This window comes from Trichomycterus rosablanca, chromosome 2 (genome assembly GCF_030014385.1).
Source record: "Trichomycterus rosablanca isolate fTriRos1 chromosome 2, fTriRos1.hap1, whole genome shotgun sequence".
NCBI lineage: Eukaryota > Metazoa > Chordata > Actinopteri > Siluriformes > Trichomycteridae > Trichomycterus > Trichomycterus rosablanca.
Window position 1 is genome coordinate 11,455,241 of NC_085989.1, and position 24,608 is coordinate 11,479,848.

The 24,608-nt window shown below is 40.1% G+C and overlaps 2 protein-coding genes across 8 annotated transcripts in view; both read right to left on the reverse strand.

Annotated features, from left to right (window-relative positions):
* Positions 1-3,446: 3,446 nt before the first annotated feature.
* On the reverse strand, positions 3,447-16,784 carry hax1 (HCLS1 associated protein X-1). Of its 2 annotated transcripts, XM_062990087.1 has the most exons (8): positions 16,639-16,784; positions 15,043-15,257; positions 9,644-9,852; positions 8,081-8,141; positions 6,541-6,662; positions 5,265-5,382; positions 5,107-5,176; positions 3,447-4,350 (listed from the first exon to the last, which is right to left on the reverse strand). In XM_062990087.1, the coding sequence occupies exons 1-7, from the start codon at positions 16,707-16,709 to the stop codon at positions 5,112-5,114; spliced, it is 861 nt and encodes a 286-aa protein (XP_062846157.1). In that variant the 5' UTR covers positions 16,710-16,784; the 3' UTR covers positions 3,447-4,350; positions 5,107-5,111. The 2 variants fall into 2 exon arrangements, with proteins under 2 accessions (XP_062846157.1, XP_062846156.1); XM_062990086.1 differs by lacking the exon at positions 5,107-5,176.
* Positions 16,785-21,027: 4,243 nt separating this feature from the next.
* Positions 21,028-24,608, reverse strand: part of ubap2l (ubiquitin associated protein 2-like) — a 60,253-nt gene continuing 56,672 nt past the window's right edge. For all 6 annotated transcript variants that reach the window (XM_063011135.1, XM_063011165.1, XM_063011148.1 and 3 more), the window contains one exon: positions 21,028-22,595. In XM_063011135.1, coding sequence (XP_062867205.1) covers positions 22,500-22,595 — 96 coding nt within the window. In that variant the 3' untranslated portion in view covers positions 21,028-22,499. The remainder of the gene's footprint in view (positions 22,596-24,608) is intronic.

Genomic DNA, 24,608 nt, shown 5'->3' on the forward strand with positions numbered 1-24,608 from the left:
CTTTCATTAGTCATTTGTTTTAATAGTTGGCGAGATTTCACTCCTGGTAGTAACACAAACACCGGTGCATTTACAATGCCAAACATTAAACTGCTAAAGTGAAAAAAGCCTAATCAGCATTTATTAACCTACTGCAGAACAAACTGTTTTTCTAATGAATGCTGCAATCCCGGCATAGTAATACGGTATTACAGTGAATGTGTGTGTAATTTTACCCAGCATACCGCATGCAATAACAGTTTGGTGCCATAAAAGGATGAGTTGTGTTTTATATTCTGTGGAAGGAGCAAGACAGATGAACCCCAGATAACAGAATCTATAAAATCATAATCACAAATGAGCCTAAAGAAGACACAAATAATGCACATATGCTCTTAGATTTACACCATGGGGCATATCAGTAAGTGAATCATAATACCAGTAATAAAATATAGCATGTTGATAAGGAATAATATACAGAATTATCTTCATTTAGCTAGTCATGGGTTTAAATTAGTCACTAATTTCTTTCCTCGAGTTCTTTCTTTAAGTCATTCAGAGGTGAACTTAATTTTGTGCTTTGAATTGTTGCAAAATCCAAATACGCTTGATCTTAAGATCACAAACTGATGACCAGACATTTTCCTTTAGGACTTTTAGGAAAGAGCAGGTTTAATGCTTCCGTAAATTTTGACCAGTTGCGCCGCTCAGGTGGTGCAGCGGTAAAGTACGCTAGCTCACCAGAGTTGGGGTTTCGAATACATCGTATCGAATCTCAGCTCTGCCTTTCCGACTAGGCTGGGCGGCTGTATGAACAACGATTGGCTGTTGTTCAGGGATCATAGGTCCTCATAACTGGTGCGACTGCAGCCCCTGCTGGCTGACTGATGGCGCCTGCACAGGGCTGAGGAATAATGCTGATGGGGGTGTGGCCCTCCATACACAGTGCCCATCAAGTGTTTGAACTCGACTCGTGCAGGTGAAAAATGCACTATCTGTACTCACTGTGTGTACCGGAGGGGGCGTAAGTCAGTTGAGAGGCGTCCTCAGTCAGCGGTGAAGGGTCAAATCAGTATAGAGGACACATTCAGGGTAATTGGACACGACTAGACTGGGGGATAAAAGTTGGGGGGAAAAAGAGGGGAAAATTTTGACCAGTTGCATAGGCCCTGAAGCAGCGAAGCATCCCTACACTATCATTTGACCCAGTGTTGCCAACTCCTCAGTAAGGAAAGTAGCTATTGGCTGTCCTAAAAGTCACTAAATGATGTCATCACCTAATTTGCATAAGAAGCACATGTCGATAGGTCTATCTCTTATTATAAATAGTGGTAGCACATCTCAATAGGTCTATATATTATTGATGATGACGATGATGGCTGGTTCCTCACGTGTGAGAATCATGGGAAGAAAGAAGATGATCTCAACTTTTACAATCCCTCTGGTGACTGAAGAGGCCAGTGCGTGAGGTGCACGTTCTGTCACATCTTGGGCAGATGAAGGAAGGAACTGGAGCTGTTATTGGTTGATTCTTTGATCCCTCTTTCCGCCTCCTGCGCTTCTCTTTTGCCGCATCGCTCCTCTCGTGTTCAAACTTTCTGGTGGCTCCTCTGATGGAATAGCGCCACTTATATAGCGTCCCGATCAAGTGCTTCCTGTTGCCATGTCTGGTGCTGGATCCCAGCCAATGACAGCTGCTTCTTTAGTTGGTCTTTGAAGCGTTTTCTGGGAGCGCCGCGGTCACGTTTGCCCCGTTTCAGCTCGCCAAGAAAGATGGCTTTAGGCATTCGTGTGTCCTCCATCCTTGCTACGTGTCCAGCCCAACGAAGTTGCTGCTGTAGCAGTATGGACTCCAGCCTGGGCAGGCTGGCTCGTTGGAGAACCTCTTCGTTGGTGACGTAGTCTTGCCACTTGATACCAAGGATGGAACGGAGGCAGCGTTGATGGAAGCGCTCCAATAGCCTGATCTGCTTGCAGTATGAAAACCAGGTTTCTGAACCGTACAATAGGGTAGGGACCACCACAGCTCTGTATACCTGGATTTTTATTGAGAAGCGGAGGGAATGGCTCAAGCATACTTTCTTGGACAAGCGTCCAAATGCGCTGCTGGCTCGAGATCTTTACTGACAGTTGCATCATTGGAGATCTATATATTATTATAAACTATAATATATATAGTCCCATGGAACTGCATATATTTTAGGCTAATGTAAAGTAATGGGGTTATTTTTGACACTTATACACTGATGGTAACACACACAAAAAATTGAAAAACAGTTAAAAATCAATATAAAATACAATAAAACTTGCACTTTACCTTTACTTCTTTATTGTTTCCTTATGCTGCTTAATTCGTAGAGATGTTTGATCTCGGAATACCGTATTCCATTTAGTAAAGGCGCATTAACATGAGAAGCGGCAAAATAGCTCTTGCGCTGGCTTTGTCTATTTCCTATGGAGTGTGCCTGTACACAAAGCTTAACGTGACTTATTCTACTAAAACAACGAGCAAGGAATTTCGTTAGTAGTGTGAACTTATAATAATTAAGAGTAGGAATAATTAAGAGAAGTTTAGTGTTCCTATGTCGTTCTTTTAATACTTTTTTTTACTATAAGCGTAAAATTCTCACAATTTCTCAGCAACCCGAGCTATAACACAAGTTTAAAAGTGAAACAGTGAGGACAATCCAGCTGAACACAGATACATATGGAGCTTTCAGAGTAAATTTGACTGTTATTCCACACAAATGCAGATTCGTCTCATATGCGCACTTTGATGAGTATTATAGTTGCTAAAGCATTACTTTTTGTGTCATTATTTATTTATTCATTAGGATTTTGTCATGTTTTACACTTTGGTTACATTCATGACAGGAACGGTAGTTACTGGTTACACAAGATTCATCAGTTTAAGTCTTTAACACAGTCATGGCCAATTTTGTATCTCCAATTTACCTCTCTTGCATGTCCTTGGACTGTGGGAGGAAACCGGAGCTCCCGGAGGAAATCCATGCAGACACGGGGAGAACATGCAAACTCCACACAGAAAGGACCCGAACCGCTCCACCTGGGAAACAAATCTAGGACCTTCTTGCTGTGAGGTGACACTCATTTTTAACCAACAATCTTGAGCTTCAGTACATAAAACAGTAATCAACACAAGATCAGAACCTAAATTATTTAATATGGCCTTGTGTTCGTCAATTACAGTTTAAACTTGGATGAGTTGGCCTTTTAGTAAGACAACAACCAGAGCAGAAAATGTTACTTCACAGAGCCAAGTAGAGGCAAAAGTACATCAGTTACTAAGTGCGCTAGTTCAGGATACTCTGCTTTCACTGACAGAAAACTCAGGTGACCTAACTTTAGCTCCACTGGCAGAATGAGTCTGACTCGGCTGTCGCCCTGTGGTAATATCCAGTTTAATTAAGCCTCCCACCTGTAAGAAAAGCGAGTCACACAAAATGTTCCAGTAGCTGGTGTTTATTTGAAACTGCAGCATTCATTAATAACAGTAAAAACGGAGAGACGACTGAGAAGAGAAACTTACGAATCGATGAATCAACTCATGAATCACTTATAGCGATTTGTGAACAGAGCATCTCCCACTATACACCTCTCTTAAAGACACACACAAGTCCTATAACAGCAGTTATTGTTTTTGTCACCAATTTATCTTCACAGTTAGCCCTATTGTTACCTTTTTTTCAGACTGAACTGGATGACATTAAACGTAATTCTATATACATTTAAACTAAAACTTTAAACCAGTTAAAATGAAAGCTTGCCGCTCAGGTGGCGCAGCGGGAAAACACACGCTAGAACACCAGAGCTGGGATCTCAAATACATCGTATCGAGTCTCAGTTCTGCCTGCCGGCTGGGCTGAGCAGTCACATGAACAACGATTGGCCTGTTGTTCAGATAGGGGTGGGATATTAAGCCGGACAGGGACTCTCTCATGACTGATGCGACTACGATCTCTGCTGGCTGATTGATGGCGCCTGCACAGAGACGAGGAAAGAGTGCGCTGATCAGGGTGTGTCTCTCTGTACACAGTGCTGATCCGCATATGCACTTGTCAAGTGTGGGTGACGATGCATACGGCTGCTGCCCACGTGTTGGAGGGGGCGTGGGTTAGCTTAATTCTCCTCAATCAGAGCCAGGGAGGGCACTGGTGACACAATCAGACAATTGGATGCGCTAAAGTTGGAAGAAAATGGGAGAAAATGAATAAACAAAATGAAAGCTTGATCTTGCTGATTAATTTTAATTATGAACACCCTTCATTTCATCGTGTTATCTTCTAAAGCCACCAAAGAACTTGAAGATGGAGAGATCATCTTGCATGTCCGAGTAAGGTCGTTGGAAACCTGTAAAGATAAAGGAAATGCACTGAACACCAAAGGCTTCATCTACATTGGTACTAAAAATGGACTTAAAATGCTACATTTATTAATACCATTGCTTATAAGTAGCTTGTTGGTTTTCTAGCTTACTGAGGTGGAGGTTAATGTGTCTGAAGGGACATTTTTTTTATCCCAATTTAGCCCAATGGCATCCAAGGAGGGAGTATATTCACCAGACACACACACCCTCCGACGTGTGCCGTCCACCAATCAATTCTTACTCACCCATACTTCGGTGGATTTGCACTTGAGGTTGGCTTTGTGTACGGAGAGCCACGCTCCAATCTTTGAGCTCCTCCACTTTGTGTACAGGCACCCTGGGGAACCAAGGTCCTTACACAACGTTACAAACCCCACCCCTTTTTCTGGTCTTTTTCCCACCAAGCAGACTGGAGGCCAATTTTGTCTGCTGCAGGCACTGCCAATTGTGCCTGCTAGAGGGTGCCCAGCCAAACGGTAGCAGAGCTGAGATGCGAACCCGGGAGCTCAGAATCTCAGCCCTGGTGTGCTAGCGGTCCATGACTGCATGATGGAACAACATCACTGCTTGTCTACCACATGAATACAGTGCTCATCTGTTGACAGAAGGGGCCAATAATAAAACCAGTTGGAGATTATTTGTGCATTATAAAGCTGCAATAAGCCATTATAAGATGGTGTATGGTTTTAAAGAGATGCACAAAGTCTGCAGCTTAAGGAAGGTTGGGTTTGTGGACTTACGCTGGTTAATGCCGCTGATACTTGGTCTGTGGTCTGTATGAGTAGATAGTGTAGGTATTTCTTTCTGACCCTTTATTGATGCACATATGGATAGATGGACAAACTAAGAAATGCATGTTTTATAATCAATGTGTCAGCTCAAAGTAAAGAAAGTTAACCTGGTGTGGGAGCTGTAGACTGATCAAGTGGATCTTTTCGGCTTCCAGGACCTGAATGGGTCACTGTAGTTGTTTCATTGCCACGACCATCCCGGACTGTTCGCCTCTCTTCTATAGCCTGTACGCAAGCATGCACACAAATCAATAAATGATACAGTAACATGAATTTATTCTATAACATGTCTAAGACAAGTTTTTAGGAATTCTTGGAATGTTTTACCTAAAGATACATTTAGAATTCTCCCTTAATGACACACACCAATATTTATTGGCCATTTCGCTGAATCGGTGCCATCTCCATCTCCAGGACCATAATATGTATAAATATATATGAAAATTACCTTTCAAATGTGTCCTACACATTGATCTAATTGCAAATTTAGGGTATATAATTATTAACGTTAATAAAAATCCCCTGTAACACTGAAAGAATAGTATTTTTTCATGTCCCCACTCTCTAACACTATACTTTACAATGTAATATAAAGAGTAAAATCTTTCAGAAATCCATTTTCCTTGCATTGTTTGGTGACTCCTCATCCCATCTATGTTTTTAATATTTATTTTCCATCAGAAATTCATAAAAAATGTGGTTAAAGTACATGTTTTAGTCACTACATGCAAATAGCACCCATTCTCTTATAGATGGTGCAGTTTCACAATTACTCACAATACTAATTAATTATACTGATGCTACATTTACACCGATCAGGCATAACATTATGACCACCTTCATTATATTGTGTTGGTCCCCCTTTTGCTGCCACATGTGCAACAAACTGTGATGCACTGTGTATTCTGACACCTTTCTATCAGAACCAGCATTAACTTCTTCAGCAAGTTGAGCTACAGTGGCTCGTCTGTTCGATCAGACCACACGAGCCAGCCTTAGCTCCCCTCGTGCATCAATGAGCCTTGGCCGCCCATGACCCTGTCACCGGTTTACCACTGTTCCTTCCTTGGACCACTTTTGATAGATACTGACCACTGCTTGTCAAACTCGCTCAAATCCTTATGCTTGCCCATTTTTCCCGCTTCTAACACATCAACTTTGAGGACGAAATCTTTACCATATCTTCACAATATATCCCACCCACTAACAGGTGCCGTGATGAAGAGATAATCAGCATTATTCACTTCACCTGTCATAATGTTCACAGTGGTCATAATGTTATGCCTTGTTGGTGTATAACAACAATGTACTTGTGATTTTTTCACTACAAGCACTGAGATTACCGTAATTAAAGGAAGGCAGGAAAGTTACAGAATCACTTACCCCGTCGGGTTTCACCACCTTTGTAACAGTTTCAGAGTGAAAGAAGGATTTTATTTTTGGTTGTGTGGGAGCTGGAGTTAAGATCTGGTCCAGCCCTCCTGACGACACCCGAGAATCCAGATCTGTGGAGGAAGAGTCAGGATTTATAATATAATTTATAAGGACAAATAATGTCAACACTTATGTCATTCACCCTCTCCTTTTAATCCCTAATTGTTTAGAGCAGTGGTTTATAAAGTACCTGAAAGCCATACTTAACTAAAAGTACAAATATCTTACCAGAAATTTACTTTAATAGAAGTTAAATTCACCTCAGCATATTACTTGAGTAAGTCTTAAAGTATCTGATGTTTATGTACTTAAGCAATTGTCTGATAATAAATGTACATAAGTATTGAAAGTATAAGTACAAGTGAACACTGTTAATAAAAACGCAAGAATATAATAAGCTTGTTCTTTTAAGCCAGTAAACCCCATTAACATTGGAGCCTACCATACACCTACAGCTACTCAGCCTAGTTTATTACTTAACATTAATGTATGATTTAATGTGATTATAATGAAAACCTTAACATAATTTGCCGCTGCATCGAGAAATGAAAACGTCAGTTGAGTCCACGTTTCAGTTTGTTTTTGCAAAAAATGGGCCTCAAGTTCGCCGTTCCAAAGGCCAAAGGACCATCCAGACTTATCAGCAAAAGGTGCAACATCTGTCACGGGTATGGGGTGAATAGGTGATAGGTGCATATGTCTTTATATCTTATAAGCAGAGGCATATATTGATATTATAGAGGCAAATCTTTTCCTGGGATGTTAATGGTTATTACAGCAAAACAATGCCAACCGTCATTCTGCACACATTATAACTGTGTTTGTTTGTTTGTTTATTAGGATTTTAACATCATGTTTTACACTTTGGTTACACTCATGACAGGAACGGTAGTTACTCATTACACAAGGTTCATCAGTTCACATGATTATATCAAACACAGTCATGGACAATTTAGTGTCTCCAATTCACCTCACTTGCATGTCTTCAGATTGTGGGAGGAAACCCATGCGGACACAGGGAGAACATGCAACATCTCCACACAGGAAGGACCCGGACCGCCCAACCTGGGGATCGAACCCAGGACCTTCTTGCTGCGAGGCGACAAATGCAATAACAACTGTGTGGCTTCACAAACACGGAGTATGTGTGATTGACTGGCCTGCCTGTTGTCCAGATCTGTCTCCTATTAAAAATATATGGTGAATTATGAAGAGGAGAATCTTACAATGCTGACCACAGACTGCTGACCAGCTCAAGTTTTGTTTTAAGCAAGAATGGACAAAAAATTCACTTGCAAAACTTCCCCCAAACCATTAAAAGTGGAATTAATAGGCAAAGGTGATTCAACACAGTGGTAAACATGCCTCTGTCCCAACATTTTTGAGTGTGCTGCAGGCATAGAATACCAAATTTCTTAATCTGGTTAAGAACATACAATTAAGAAACTACTGTAAGAAAATGAATGATGCAACTGGAATAATGACTCACCTCTATCCTCTTTCTTTTCTTCAATCCTCTGTCTTGGTTCATCACCCCAAAAGTCCCTAAACTGAAATAATAACCAACTCCTATAATTAGGGAAGCTTCCATTTTCACATTTATATAAACAAACATTATACACTATGTGGACACTTCTAATTACACTGATCAACCATAACATTAAAACCACCTCCTTGTTTCTGCTCACACTGTCCATTTTATCAGCTCCACTTAACATATAGGACCATTTTGCAATTCTACAATTACTGACTGTAGTCCATCTGTTTCTCTATATACTTTGTTCTTCAATGGTCAGGACCCCCACCGGAACACCACAGAGCAGGTATTATTTGGGTGGTGGATCATTTTCAGCACTGCAGTGACACTGACATGGTGGTTGTGTGTTAGTGTGTGTTGTGCTGGTATGAGTGGATAAGACAGCAGCACTGCTGGAGTTTTTAAACACATCACTGTCACTGCTGGACTGAAAATAGTCCACCAGCCAGAAACATCCAGCCAACAGTGCTCCATGGGCAGTGTCCTGTGACCACTATTGAAGGTTTAGAAGATGATCAACTCAAACAGCAGCAATAGATGAGCGATCGTCTCTGACTTTACATCTACAAGGTGGACCAACTAGGTAGGAGTGTCTAATAGAGTGGACAGTGAGTGGACACGGTATTTAAAAACTCCAGCAGCGCTGCTGTGTCTGATCCACTCATACCAGCACAACACACACTAACACACCACCACCATATCGGTGTCACTGCCGTGCTGAGAATGATCCACCACCTAAATAATACCTGCTCTGTGGTGTTCCGGTGGGGGGTCCTGACCATTGAAGAACAGAGTAAAAGGAGGTTAAAAAAGTATGTAGAGGAACAGATGGACTACAGTCAGTAATTGTAGAACTATAAAGTGCTTCTATATGGTAAGTGGAGCTGATGAAATGGACAGTTAGTGTAGAAACAAGGAGGTGATTTTAATGTTATGGCTGATATGAGGTTCTGGTGTTTTAGCCACACCTTAAAGAAATATGTAAAATGTTATGCCAGATCGGATTACAGTGGCTGTAGAAAGTCTACACACCTCTGTTAAAAGTTGTGATGTTAAAAATAGACAAACATAAATCATTAAAAAAAATTTCACCTTCAATGTGACCTATAATCTGTGTAATTCAACTGAAAAAAACAAACTGAAATCATTTTGAGGGGAAAATAAAAATATAAAACTACCAATAATTACCAAGAACTGGATGTCTCTCCAAAATTGCTAAATGATGTCATAAAATCAGTTAGTAATTTAATAAAGTATTAGATTTCAACTTGTTTTTCAGTTGGATTGTGGGTCAGATTGAAGGTCAGGTCTGATTATAACAGATTATAGGTCACATTAAAAAGTTCTGAAATAATCTCAACCCCAATAAGCATGTTTGGAAAAGTTTACTAACCAAACCCAGATTTGATGAGTATTTGGAGGGGCTTAGGTTACAGACATTTAATTTAGACAGATTTATTGACTCATTTGTATATCTAGTACCAGACAAGTGTAGATTATAATAGTGTGACTCACCCTGGAAAATGGCGCCCAGTGATCGAAAGGACCTCTTGGTATGCTCGGTGTTGAAGGGCTTTCTTCTCTTGGTACTACAGAGGGAGATTTATGGGCAGGGTCATCTGGGGTCTTTAGCATAAAGTCTCTGAGAGACGTACCACGTCCTCCACCTCTTCTGCCAATTTCCCCTGGTTCCTCCCGAGGTGGAGCCTCAATACTGGGAAAATCTGGAAAACCACAATAATGTCAGTAATCAAATGTGTACAAAAGCTGAAGTTCATATTAACTCAGTTGGAATGGTAATAACCAAATGGATATGGTTCATGATAGTGCGGCTTTTCTCGGTCAGGGTGGCAGTCTGCAGCAGTGGAGAAGCTAACAGTCAGGGAATGTATATGACTAGATAGGGAGGAAAGGAGAAAACACAACAAATGCACTGCACCCACCTTAAACACATTGATGACTACCAAGTCTTGTACAGCAAGGTTTTGTACTACTGAACACCAAATGAAACTTATTGAAAGACATGGGTAATATTACACAATAAGAACCAGGAATCAGGCCAACAATCAAACATGGTGGTGGTAGTATGATGTTGTGGGGATACTTTGCTGTCTAGTTTATTCTCCAAATCTCATTTATTGTGGTGGAATTGAAGCAACTCTGTGGAAAAAAAAAAGGGACCAAAATTCCAGCTCAGCAATATAACAGACTAATGCAGTGGTACCTTGTAACTTGGTATCCCCTAAATTCGAAGCCCTTTGTTGAGAAATTTGTACCATTAAACTTGTTTACTTTAAACTTGACATGTGTGTGACTGCCGTTTTGTTCAGCACTTGGCTTGCACGGTGCAGTAAAACGTCGTCAAAGTGCGAATACGAGACAAATCTGCATTTGTGTGGAATAGCCGTCAAATTCACTCTGAAAGCGTCCACATGTAACCCTCCTGTTTCACTTTTAAACTTGTGTTATAGCTCGGGGTGCTGAGAAATTGTAAAAATCAGCTTTTCCGAGAATCTAAAAATGCTTATCTTTAAAAAAAAAAAAAAAAGTGACAATGCATTAAAAGAACGACATAGAAACACCAAACTTCTCTTAATTATTACTGCTCATAAGTTCTTTCCACTAATGAAATTCCTCGCTTGTTGTCTTAGTACAATAAGTCATGTTAAGCTTTGTGCACCGCCACACTCCATAGGAAATAACAGCACAGCAGAGCAAAAGCTATTTTGCCGCTTCTCATGTGAATGCGCCTTTACTGAACGGAATACGGTATTCCAAGATCGAGCATCTCCACAATTAAGAAGCATAAGGAAACAATACAGTAAAGATAAAGAGCAGGTTTTATGTATTTAACTGTTCTCAATTGTATTTCAGTGTTTTTTATTTTATATTTGTGTTGTTCGCAGTGTATAAGTGTCAAAAACAATCCCATGATTTTTACATTAGCCTAAAATATATGCAGTTCCGGGACCATGGAACGCATTAACAGGTTTCCCGAACATCCTTATGGGGAAAAAATACTTTGAAACTCAACGCCTTTTAAACTTGACACCACTCCCAGAACCAATTGACGTCGAGTTTCAGGGTACCACTGTATCTACTTCTGTAAAAGCATTTGATTGAACCAGTTAACTTTGTCCTATGATATTCAACAAATATGTGAAACAAATACTTCTTATGGTACTGTAAGTAAAACGAAAAGGTTGTCCAATACTTGCTAGTTTACAAAAAAACCTGGATGAAAGAAAGGTCCAACAGTTAAAGAAACGTTCTCAACATTAACTGCAAGAAAATTAAGGTTTTCACTATCTACAGTCCCTAACATTATTGAAAAATCTCTGTGCATAAAAGGTCAAAGGTTCACGAACACTAGTCAGTAAATTAAGTTAATAACTGTGCATCTGCTAATGCAATACTCCACGATGCAAAGATTAAGCCATTCATCAACAACCTCCAGAAAAGCCACCAACTTCTTTGGACTCCAGCTCAACTGGGAACTACTGGTGCAAAATGTAAATGTGTGGTGGGGTCTGATAAGTCGACCTTTTTGAATGGTTGATTGTTATCAATGCAAAGTTCAAAAGCCAGAAATCTGTAATTGTGTGGTGGTGTGTCGTTGTCAAAGGTATGAAACAATGCCAGGCCACATTATGCACGTTACAATGGAATGGCTTTGTAGAACGTGTGCATGTGCTAGACTGGTCTGACTGGTCTGTCTGTGTAGCAGCTTAAATGTTAAATCAACTAAGAATGGAACCAGTTTCACATTCACAAATGCATTAACTGGTGTCCTCAGTTTGCATATTACAGAATGTTGTGAATGGTACACTATATTGCCAAAAATATTCACTCACCCATCCAAATCATTGAATTCAGGTGTTCCAATCACTTCCATGACCACAGGTGTATAAAACCAAGCACCTAGGCATGCAGACTGCTTCTACAAACATTAGCGAAAGAATGGGTCGCTCTCAGGAGCTCAGTAAATTCTAGCATGGTACCGTGATAGGATGCCACCTGTGCAACAAGTCCAGTCGTGAAATTTCCTAACTACTAAATATTCCACAGTCAACTGTCAGTGGTAGTATAACAAAGTGGAAGCGATTGGGAACGACAGCAACTCAGCCACGAAGTGGTAGCCACGTACAATTCCACGTTCAGATTAGCTCAAGAACAGTGTGTAGAGAGCTTCTTCACCAAGCACAATGCAAAGCATTGGATGCAGTGGTGTAAAGCACTCCACCACTGGACTCTAGAGCAGTGGAGACGTGTTCTCTGGAGTGACGAATCACGAGTTCTCCGTCTGGCAATCCGATGGACGAGTCTGGGTTTGGCAGTTGCCAGGAGAACGGTACTTGTCTGACTGCATTGTGCCGAGTGTAAAGTTTGGTGGAGGGGGGATTATGGTGTGGGGTTGTTTATCAGGAGTTGGGCTCGGCCCCTTAGTTCCAGTGAAAGGAACTCTTAATGATTCAGCATTCTTTGTGGGAACAGTTTGGGGATGGCCCCTTCCTGTTCCAACATGACTGTGCACCTGTGCACAAAGCAAGGTCCATAAAGACATGGATGAGCGAGTTTAGCGTGGAAGAACTTGACTGGCCTGACCTCAACCCAATAGAACACCGTTGAGATGAATTAGAGCGGAGACTGTGAGCCAGGCCTTCTCGTCCAACATCAGTGTCTGACCTCACAAATGCAGTAGTATGAAAGTGTATTAAAGGTGCCATAAAACTAATAAAGTTATTAAAATGCCCCTGTGTAATCTTTATTGGAAAGTGTTGCAGCCATCAAATTAATAAATGTATATGTGCAAGAAAAATATTTTTGTTAAAATATTACAATTCCTGTTTTTAACAAAAATAAAATACAGGTCAAAGCTAATGATTTGCTATTTGCTAAACATTGCTGTCTGTTTTTATGTGATTTTTTTCCAACTGCCCTAACTTATTTTGGAACTGGGTTTGTAAATATGCTGACATAATAATAATAATAATAAACATATAGTCACTAAAGCAAATACCACCACAGATATTTATGACGAGCTGTGTTTTATACTGAATAATGCATTTGTGTGATGTGTCTCAGAAACAGTGTCGAATAGTTTTTATTTATATAGTTATTTAAATATATTAGCATGAATAACACATATAACAGTAGTAATTATTTTCTTTTATGTTTGTTTTTAGGGTTCCTTCACACTATCACGTTTTATTCATTCTTTATCAGCTAGCTAACCTGCTAACACATACTCGTCTTCTGTTTAACTTTAAAACAAGACAATAAAACCTGTTGTCGCCCCCCCCCCCCCCAAGGGGCTGAAACATAGCAACAGACAATGACTAAAGCTTGCTCAACAATCATTATTTTTTTTTTAAATAAAGAACATCTGGATTGTTTAGTCTGCAAGTTTCTTATATTAACTTTGCCTTTTATTTGATTGCAGACAGGATGAACCTGAGATATTTCATGTTTAATCTGCTCAACTTCATTTTATTTATGAATAAACATCCATTTCTGCATTTCAAGCCTGCAACATATTCCAAAGAAAGTTGGGACAGTAAAGCATTTACCACTTTGTAATGCTGCCATTCCTTTTCACCACACTTAAAAGACGTTTTGGCACCGAGGATACCAAGCGTCCTGCAAACACATCCTAAGATGTGCAACAGTCGTCGTCAGGGTTGTCGTCGTCGCATTAAAAATTCTCCACACATTCTCTATTGGGGACAGGTCAGAACTGCAGGCAGGCCAGTCCAGTACCCGTACCCTCTTCTTCCGCAGCCATGACTTTGTACCGTGTGCAGCATGTGGTTTTACATTGTCTTGTTGAAAAATGCATGGACGTCCCTGGAAAAGATGACGTCTTGAAGGCAGCATAAGATGTCAATGTACTTTTCTACATTAATGCTGCCATCACAGAAGTGTAAATGACCTTTTCCAAGAGCACTGACACAGCCCCATACCATGACAGACCCTGGCTGATAACAGTCTGGATGGTCCTTTTTGTCTTTGGTCCGGAGCACATGGTGTCTATTTTTTCCAAAAAACACCTGGATTGCTGATTCATCTGAACACAATACACGTTTCCACTGTGTGATGGTCCATCCTAGATGCCTCCGAGCCCAGAGAAGTCGACGCCGCTACTGGACATGGTTAACATAAGGCTTCTTTTTTGCACAGTAAAGTTTTAAGTGGCATTTGTGCATGTAACTCTGTATTGTAGTGCTTTAAAAAGGTTTGCCAAAGTAATCCCTCACCCATGTGATTATATCAGCTATTGTTGAGTGGCGGTTCTTGATGCAGTGCCGTCTGAGGGATTGAAGATCACAGGCGTTCAGCTTACCTTTAAGCACTGAAATTCCTCCGTATTCCTTGTATCGTTTAATGATATTATGCACTGTAGAGGGAGAAATATGCAAATCCCTTCCAATCTTTCTTTGAGGTACATTGTTTTTAAACCTTTCAATAATTCTCTCAAGCATTAGTTGACGAACTGGAGATCCTCTGATCATCTTTGCTCATCAAAGACTTTCCTGAATGCTACTTTTGTACCAAACCATGATTACAATCACCTGTTGACATCACATAATTTATTTAGTTTTTTCACCTCATTACTAGCCCTAAATTGCCCCCGTCCCAACTTTTTTTGGAAAGTGTTGCAGGCCTGAAATGCAGGAACGGAGATATATTAACAAATGAAATGAAGTTGAGCAGACAAAACATGAAATATCATGGGTTCAAACTGTCTGCAATCAAATAAAAGTAAATGTAAGGAACACTGCATTTCTATTTTATTTGTGTTTTCCCTACTGTCCCCACTTTTTCTGATTTGGGGTTGTATAATATAGGGTTCATTAATTTTAAGCTGCATACAGACAAAAACTGGCCTGTACAAACAGTTAAAAAAAGCGCACCTTGACTGAAGTGGCCTAACCCGGAGAAAATCTCTTCCATTTCGCGGAATATTTGGCCAAACAGCGGCGGTTCATGGATGTGCATTCCATTTGGTCCAAGACTGAAACCAAACCTGAGGACATCGTCAAACTTGTCCAGGTCATTTAGATAAAATGTATCCCCTGAGTCATCCTCATCATCATCTTCATGGGTCAGCCCATCAAAGAAGGGTTCCCTGTAAAAACACACATAAAATATCAAGTAAGGGTATATTCATATGCAATAAGAAATCTTTTAACTTGCTGATCACTGTTTTTACATACACTATATGTTGTATGTGTAAACCTTTGGTATTTATAAATTCGTATTATAGAACTATTCAGCCTACACAGAGCCCTGACCTCAACCAAACACCAGTGCTGGACAACTGACTACAAAATGGACCACAGAAAGCACTCCCAGCACTCTATCATATATATACACTGATCAGCCATAACATTAAAACCATCTCCTTGTTTCTACACTCACTGTCCATTTTATCAGCTCCACTTACCATATAGAAGCACTTTGTAGTTCTACAATCACTGACTGTAGTCCATCTGTTTCTCTGCATGCTTCGTTAGCCCCCTTTCATGCTGTTCTTCAATGGTCAGGACTCTCCCAGGACCACTACAGAGCAGGTATTATTTAGGTGGTGGATCATTCTCAGCACTGCAGTGACACTGACATGGTGGTGGTGTGTTAGTGTGTGTTGTGCTGGTATGAGTGGATCAGAAACAGCAGCACTGCTGGAGTTTTTAAAACACCTCACTGTCACTGCTGGATTGAGAATAGTCCACCAACCAAAATTATATCCTGCTAACAGTGCCATGTGACCACTGCTGAAGGTCTAGAAGATGACCAACTCAAACAGCAGCAATAGATGAGCGATCGTCTCTGACTTTACAGCTACAAGGTGGACCAACTAGGTAGGAGTGTCTAATAGAGTGGACAGTGAGTGGACATGGTGTTTAATAACTCCAGCAGTGCTGCTGTGTCTTATTCACTCGTACCAGCACAACACACACTAACACACCACCACCATGTCAGTGTCAAAGCAGTGCTGAGAATGATCCACCACCTAAATAATACCTGCTCTGTGGTGGTCCTGACAATCGAAGGCTAAAAAAGTACGTAGAGAAATAGATGGACTACAGTCAGTAATTGTAAACTACAAAGTGCTTCTATATGGTAAGTGGAGCTGATAAAATGAACAGTGAGTGTAGAAACGGTGTAAGAATGAGTAAAATGAGTAGGTAGTAGTGTTATTTCTAACACTAATTTAACCTGGAATGCTAAATGTTAAACTTTAACGCAGTAACAGGCTGAACGTGCTGTCATGTCGATTTGGACTCTTGGCGAGAATGTGGATAGTTTATCTCCAGAACATAGCAGAGAAATACATTTAATTACAACTTTCAATCAGTTTAAAGTAGCTGTTCTAACAGGAGCCAACACGCAGTTAATTAACTCACAGGTCAACAGCTGGTCATGTTGACGGAAGCAGCTTTACTGTGTTGCCTTTAAAATCCCCCTGGTTACATGATCAACACCGACATGTCCAAACACAGACTCACCTCCTGTCATCACCGCGATAATGACCTCTGGGCTGGCCGAAAAATCCCCGAAACAAATCAAACACGCTCATTTACAGTTCCAGTAATGTAAACAAATCAACCTAACGCAGCCATAAGGTACAAACTACAGCAGCTGGTCACGTGATTCCATGGGAGACGGAAGTGACGATTCAGAGCCAGAGACCGTTCTAGAAGAAGATATTTCAAGCCCGCTCGACAAAATTTCAGTGTAATTATAAAAATGTGTATTTTTCAATATATTTTACACTATAGTACTACTACGGCGTATTAGTGCCACTTTAAAGAAAACTATTTTTTTAAGTTTTGATTTTGAGAATGAAGTATAAATTTCGATTTCGAGATTAAAGTAAAAATATTACAAAATTAAAGTCGAAATAATTACGAGATTAAAGTCGAAATAATTAGGAGATTAAAGTCGAAATAATTACGAGATTAAAGTCGAAATAATTAGGAGATTAAAGTCGAAATAATTACGAGAATAAAGTCGAAATATTACGAGATTAAAGTCAAAATAATTACGAGATTAGTCAAAATATTGCGAGAACTGTCGAAATAATTACGAGATTAAAGTAGAAATATTACGAGAAAAGTCAAAATAATTACGAGAATAAAGTCGAAATATTATGAGATTAAAGTTGAAATAATACGAGATTAAAGTTGAAATAATTACGAGAATAAAGTTGAAATAATTTCGAGATTAAAGTCAAAATAATTACCAGAATAAAGTCTAAGTATTATGAGATTAAAGTCGAAATATTACGAGTTTAAAGTCAAAGTAATTACGAGAATAAAGTCAAAATAATTACGAGAATGAAGTCGAAATAATTACGAGAATGAAGTCGAAATAATTACGAGATTAAAGTTGAAATAATTACGAGAATGAAGTTGAAATAATTACGAGAATGAAGTCGAAATATTACGAGATTAAAGCCGAAATATTACGAGATTAAAGCTGAAATAATTACGAGAAAAGTCAAAATAATTACGAGATTAAAGTCGAAATAATTACGAGATAAATCGAAATAATTACCAGAATAAAGTCGAAATATTACGAGATTAAAGTCGAAATAATTACGAGATTAAAGTCGAAATAATTACGAGATAAATCGAAATAATTACCAGAATAAAGTCGAAATATTACGAGATTAAAGTCGAAATAATTACGAGATAAATCGAAATAATTACCAGAATAAAGTCGAAATATTACGAGATTAAAGTCAAAACAATTACGAGATTAAAGTCGAAATATTATGGCCATAGCAACCTCCTTGTGTTAAATGAGGGATGTTCATGATTTGTTATACTTTCGTAACGTTTTCACAAATAAAGAAATCCCCAATCTCCTGCACATCAGCACCAGTTTGTTATTAGTATAAGGACGCTGAAACGGCTTTGGAATAAACTGTGTTTATGTAGAAAAATGTGCGTCACCGGTGCGCTCGGCGTCTGCGTTGTCGGCAGTACTTCAACCGAGCCTTATGGACTCGTACGATAAACTAAAGCCGTATGGCATTGCTATAAATGGTTGCATTGAAGGGTTTAGTCATGTCATGTGGATGGAAGTGTACAATACAAACAACCACCCCAAAATAATTGCGGCTTATTTGGATAACCACAATAACGCTCATTATAACCCTCGGTGGTTGCGTGCCGATCCAGGTACTGAGACCCATGCTTCTCTGAACTGACAAGCCTTCGACGGCTGCATACCGTTTGGCCATAATATCTCGACTTAATTCTCATAATCATTTCGACTTTATTCTTGAAATCAAAACTTGCAAATATTTTTTACAGTGGCCCTAATACGCCGTCGTACTATAGGTTATACAGTTTGAATAAAAAATAAAATTTGTCACTAAAAACGAAATGAACTTAAATTTACTGAAATTGTCTTACACCAGAGGTGCCCAATACTGTACATTGATGGCCATCTACCAGTCAATCGCACAGTGAATGCTGGTAGATTGCACCTCATTCAAACAGGGCACCATGATTGACATGAAATATGGCCATTGTTTCTTTAATTCGCGGTTTGCCACCATAGCTATGCCTCAGCCTGCCTAAAGCACTGCTAATCTAGAAAGTTTGTACACAGTGTAGAAACTACAAAGTGCTTCTATATGGTAAGTGGAGCTGATAAAATGGACAGTGAGTGTAGAAACAAGGAGGTGGTTTTAATGTTATGGCTGATCAGTGTATGACAAGCATAATATAAAAAAAAGTGCATACTACTCGATGGAAAATCAGGAATTTTAGCTTAGTTTTTGGTATCACGACTGAAATAGGTAGATGTCAAAGGCGTCTAGACTCGAGGAACAGACTGATATTTAAAAAAAAAATCTGTTTTTTTCCAAAATTATACATCTTTGAGTGCGATTGTCAATAAACAGAAATTTTTTTCTTTTTTATGTATCAAATTTCTTGACATTATAATTCAACCAGCTCTTAACCTGCTCTATAACCTAGAGGAAGAGCAGATTATTTATTTCAGCACAATTTAAATGACATTTTAATCAAAGTAATGAATAAATGAAAGATAAGACATTTGTCTATATAGCAAAACAAGCAATTGTGGAAGAAAATATGTTAATTCATACATAAGAAAAGGTGCGCTGCTTACGATTATCCAGATCCTTTCAGGTCCTGTTCTTGCCGTCTTCAAACAGTTCCTGTTTCCTACCTAAGAAACATGTGTTACCTGTGAAATTTCTCAGTGTGATCCTCTTTTCTACTTACAATTACATGCACAAATTGCACTTAAAACCTTACTGTGCAAAAAAAGAAGCCTTATGTTAACCATGTCCAGAGGCGGTGTCGACTTCTCTTGGCTCGGAGGCATCTAGGATGGACCATCACACTGTGGAAACGTGTATTGTGGTCAGATGAACCAGCATTACAGGTCTTTTGTGGAAAAAAAGAGATGCCATGTGCTCCAGGCCAAAGATGAAAAGAACCATCCAGACTGTTATCAGCAACAAGTCCAAAAGCCAGGGTCTGTCATGATATGAGGCTGTGTCAGTGCCCTTAGCAAAGGTCATTTACACTTCTGTGATGGCAGCATTAATGCAGAAAAGTAAATTGACATCTTAGAGCAACATATGCTGCCTTCAAGACGTCATCTTTTCCAGGGACGTCCATGCATTTTTCAACAAGACAATGCAAAACCACATGCTGCACACATTACAAAGGCATGGCTGTGGAAAAAGAGGGTACGGGTACTAAACTGGCCTGTCTGCAGTCCTGACCTGTCCCCAATAGAGAATGTGTGGAGAATTTTGAAAAGAAAAATGCAACAATGACGACCCCATACTGTTGTACATCTTAAGACGTGTTTGCAGGAAGAATGAGACAAAATAAAAGCTGAAACACTAAATCACTTGGTCTCCTCGGTGCCAAAACGTCTTTTAAGTGTGGTGAAAATGAATGGCAACATTATAAAGTGGTAAATGTTTTACTGTGCTAACTTTTGGAATGTGTTGCAGACCTGAAATGCAGGAATGGATGTTTATTCATAAATGAAATAAAGTTGAGCAGATAAAACATGAAATATCTCAGGTTCATCCTGTCTGCAATCAAATGCTGAAGTAAATGTAAGAAACTGCTACTGTTGTAAATTCTTACTATTAAAAAACCTATGAAAAAAACAGCACTCAAAATGCATTATACTGTACCTGAAACAGGCATCATACTTTCCAAGATGCTGGATACATTTTTGCATCTTCTAAACAGCACTCATTATTTTACATTCCTATGAGCACGGTTACAGAATATATACAAAAGGCACGAGACATCAAAAAATAGTTTTCTTAAAAAAGACATTCACATCCAAAATGATGAAAATGTCTTTTTCCTGTTTATTTACTTAATATTTATATATATATATTTTACAAAATAAAAAACAAATATGAAACATACGTTAAGTCTATGCGTAAGGACTTGAAAGGAGGGTGGGAGCCATCGAACAAACATGGACTACAGTACTTGTGTTTTTTTTTATATATATGTATATATGTACAAGACAAGTTTATCCATTTATTATTTTTAAAACGCACAGTACAAAAAGAAGAGCCACGGACAAAGAAAAAAAAAAAAGAAGAAACCCAATAGTACAAGTCTGTTTATCAGTACTTTCCTAGCGATCGGGAACGTGATAAAATTTGGGGCAAGGGGATGAAGTTTAAGGGAAAGGAGCTGAACATTGTGATGGTAACATATCAGAAAAGGAAACTGCATGGAAATATACACTGATCAGCCATAACATTAAAACCACCTCCTTGTTTCTACACTCACTGTCCATTTTATCAGCTCCACTTACCATATAGAAGCACTTTGTAGTTCTACAATTATTGACTGTAGTCCATCTGTTTCTCTGCATGCTTTGTTACCCCCCTTTTATGCTGTTTTTCAATGGTCAGAACCTCCACAGAGGTGGTGGATCATTCTCAGCACTGCAGTGACACTGACATGGTGGTGGTGTGTTAGTGTGTGTTGTGCTGGTATGAGTGGATCAGACACAACAGCGCTGCTGGAGTTTTTAAACACCTCACTGTCCCTGCTGGACTGAGAATAGTCCACCAACCAAAAAAAAAAATCCAGAAAACAGCACCCCGTGGGCAGCGTCCCGTGACCGCTGATGAAGGTCTAGAAGATGACCAACTCAAACAGCAATAGATGAGCGATCGTCTCTGACTTTACATCTACAAGGTGGACCAACTAGGTAGGAGTGGACAGTGAGTGAACACGGTGGACAGTGTCTGATCCACATATACCAGCACAACACACACTAACACACCACCACCATGTCATTAACACTGCAGTGCTGAGAATGATCCACCACCTAAATAATACCTGCTCTGTGGTGGTCCGGTGGGGGTCCTGACCACTGACGAACAGCATGAAAGGGGGCTAAAAAGATATGTAGAGAAACAGATGGACTAGTCAGTAATTGTAGAACTACAAAGTGCTTCTATATGGTAAGTGTAGAAACAAGGAGTTGGTTTTAATGTTATGGCTGATCAGGTCTTCTCCAGTACAAGAGATAGCGGCAACTCGAAGGTCACAGTAAATGCCCCCTACCAAATAAATGCTTCTAGAAAATAAAGAATTACTGGTATGGAAATACTTTTCATAGATCAAGCATGTACAACAATTAAGGGCTGAAAAAAAAGTCCATTCACACCAGTGGCCACCATTATTACAGACTTGCATATAAGCGCAAAAAAATAAAACAGGAGGGGAACCACTCACATTCTGATATGAATGGATCGCCTCGCTTCTTTGTGCCCTCATACAACCATAACTTTTTATATATCTATATATTTCGATTTTGTACAAAATTAACTCAACTGCTTCAAACGACCTACGACGTGTATTTTTGTCCTCCTCAAACTAAAATGGGTAAAAAAAATTAACAGGAGGGGAAAAAGAACAGGGGAAGGGGGGAGGTCTGGGGTTGAAAAACCTATCCAACCAAGCAACCAAGAAGGAGACAGCTACAGGGGAAGGCTACTCCCCAGACCCTAATTCCCCCCCTGACTTTGCTTCCACCAGTTAAAAAAAGGGGATGGGTGTGTTCTATTTCTTACTTTTAAACAAAATCCAAACTGCAAACAAGCAACACTTGGCTGGAAAAGAAAAAGTGTCCCTGTACACTTCTTGTCCAGTCAAACTCCCTGGAACGTTGCTACCTCTTTAGTAGAGCACCACCACGATATGGGGGAGCACTACAAAGAAACTGACAGAGAGAAGAAAAAGAAGAAGAAGGGCACAAAGGAAATTCTTTAAAGGTGGAAGAGAAGGGTCCCCTAATTTCAGCCTTTTCGGACACTAAGCTGGTCGTGTCAATTGCCTCCCCAGTTGTAGCTGTTGTAAACAGATTTGTTGATCTGGGACTTCTGTTGAATGGAAGCATTCTGACTTCGTTGTCCAGAGCCACTCTGAAAAAGAGAGAGAGAGAGAAAAACAAAATGTCACAACAAAGGGGAAACGGCAACATCTCAGAGAAAAGCTCTGGTTTCGTAGTCCTGCTAGGACTTCATTTCATCACTCATTCCTCACTGGTTGAGAATGAAATACAATGCTCATTTGAAGCAGCACACAGTCCAATTCAATACAGCTGCATGTTGAGTGGATTTCAAGCCGATTTGTATTTCCCCCATTTCCTTCCAATCTAGTCGTTTACAATTACCCGATTGCATTACGCTTCCCCTCCACTCCTGACTGAGGAGAGCCGTGGCTAACACACACCCCTCCGACAGGTGTGCAGTAGCCGGCTGCATCTTTTTTCCTGCACTAGTCGAGTTCATACACTATATTGCCAAAAATATTCACTCACCCATCCAAATCATTGAATTCAGGTGTTCCAATCACTTCCATGGCCACAGGTGTATAAAACCAAGCACCTAGGCATGCAGACTGCTTCTACAAACATTAGTGAAAGAATGGGTCGCTCTCAGGAGCTCAGTAAATTCCAGCGTGGTACCGTGATAGGATGCCACCTGTGCAACAAGTCCAGTCGTGAAATTTCCTCACTACTAAATCTTCCATAGTCAACTGTCAGTGGTATTATAACGAAGTGGAAGCGATTGGGAACGACAGCAACTCAGTCAACTTTCTGCAGAGTCAATCGTTAAGACCTCCAAACTTCATGTGGCCTTCAGATTAGCTTAAGAACAGTGTGTAGAGAGCTTCATGGAATGGGTTTTCATGGCCGAGCAGCTGCATACAAGCCTTACATCACCGAACGCAATACAAAACGTCGGATGCAGTGGTGTAAAGCACGCCGCCACTGGACTCTAGAGCAGTGGAGACGTGTCCTCTGGAGTGACGAATCACGCTTCTCCGTCTGGCAATCCTATGGACGAGTCTGGGTTTGGCGGTTGCCAGGAGAACGGTACTTGTCTGACTGCATTGTGCCGAGTGTAAAGTTTGGTGGGGGGGGGGGGGGGGGATTATGGTGTGGGGTTGTTTTTCAGGAGTTGGACTCGGCCCCTTAGTTCCAGTGAAAGGAACTCAATGCTTCAGCATACCAAGAGATTTTGGACACATTCATGCTCCCAACTTTGTGGGAACAGTTTGGGGATGGCCCCTTCCTGTTCCAACATGACTGCGCACCAGTGCACAAAGCAAGCTCCATAAAGACATGGATGAGCGAGTTTGGTGTGGAAGAACTTGACTGTCCTGACCTCAACCCGATAGAACACCTTTGGGATGAATTAGAGCGGACACTGTGAGCCAGGCCTTCTCGTCCAACATCAGTGTCTGACCTCACAAATGCACTTCTGGAAGAATGGTCAAAAATTCCCATAAACACACTCCTAAGCCTTGTGGAAAGCCTTTCCAGAAGAGTTGAAGCTGTAACAGCTGCAAAGGCAGACGAGCAAATACTTTTGGCAATATAGTGTATGTGGTGCCACCAATCAGCCAGCAGAGGTTTACCGCTGTGCCACCTGAGTGCCCCATGAATTCAGCATTTTGCTTTTTAGATGCAATTCCTCATGTACACCACCCGTGGACATCTGTGGAGAGACCTGAAGATGGCAGGTCATAGATGCTCACTATTAAACTGGACAGAGCTTGAGAGGATTAAATAATTAGTATTTTTGTTCATCAATCGACTAACAAGCTGTGCAAAAACCTCAAAGGCTCTGAATACTTGCTGAATCCACTGCATTTGAACTGCAAGCCCCAACCTAATCAACAATACACTGCATATTTTGGCCGAACAGCAGCTGGTCTCAATTCAATCTAGTGTTCGCTATTTACTTCAACAGCTTACCTGTGACTGAGCTTTTTTAATCATGGTTCGTAATGCGGAGGTTACATTGGTTAATACTGACGGCACAGTCAGAGTGTATGGATCAAACAGCAGGGGGAATAAAGGAGGATTAATCACTAAGCAACACACATTAAATGGGTCAAAATGATTTAGTACAGAACAAACAATCAAA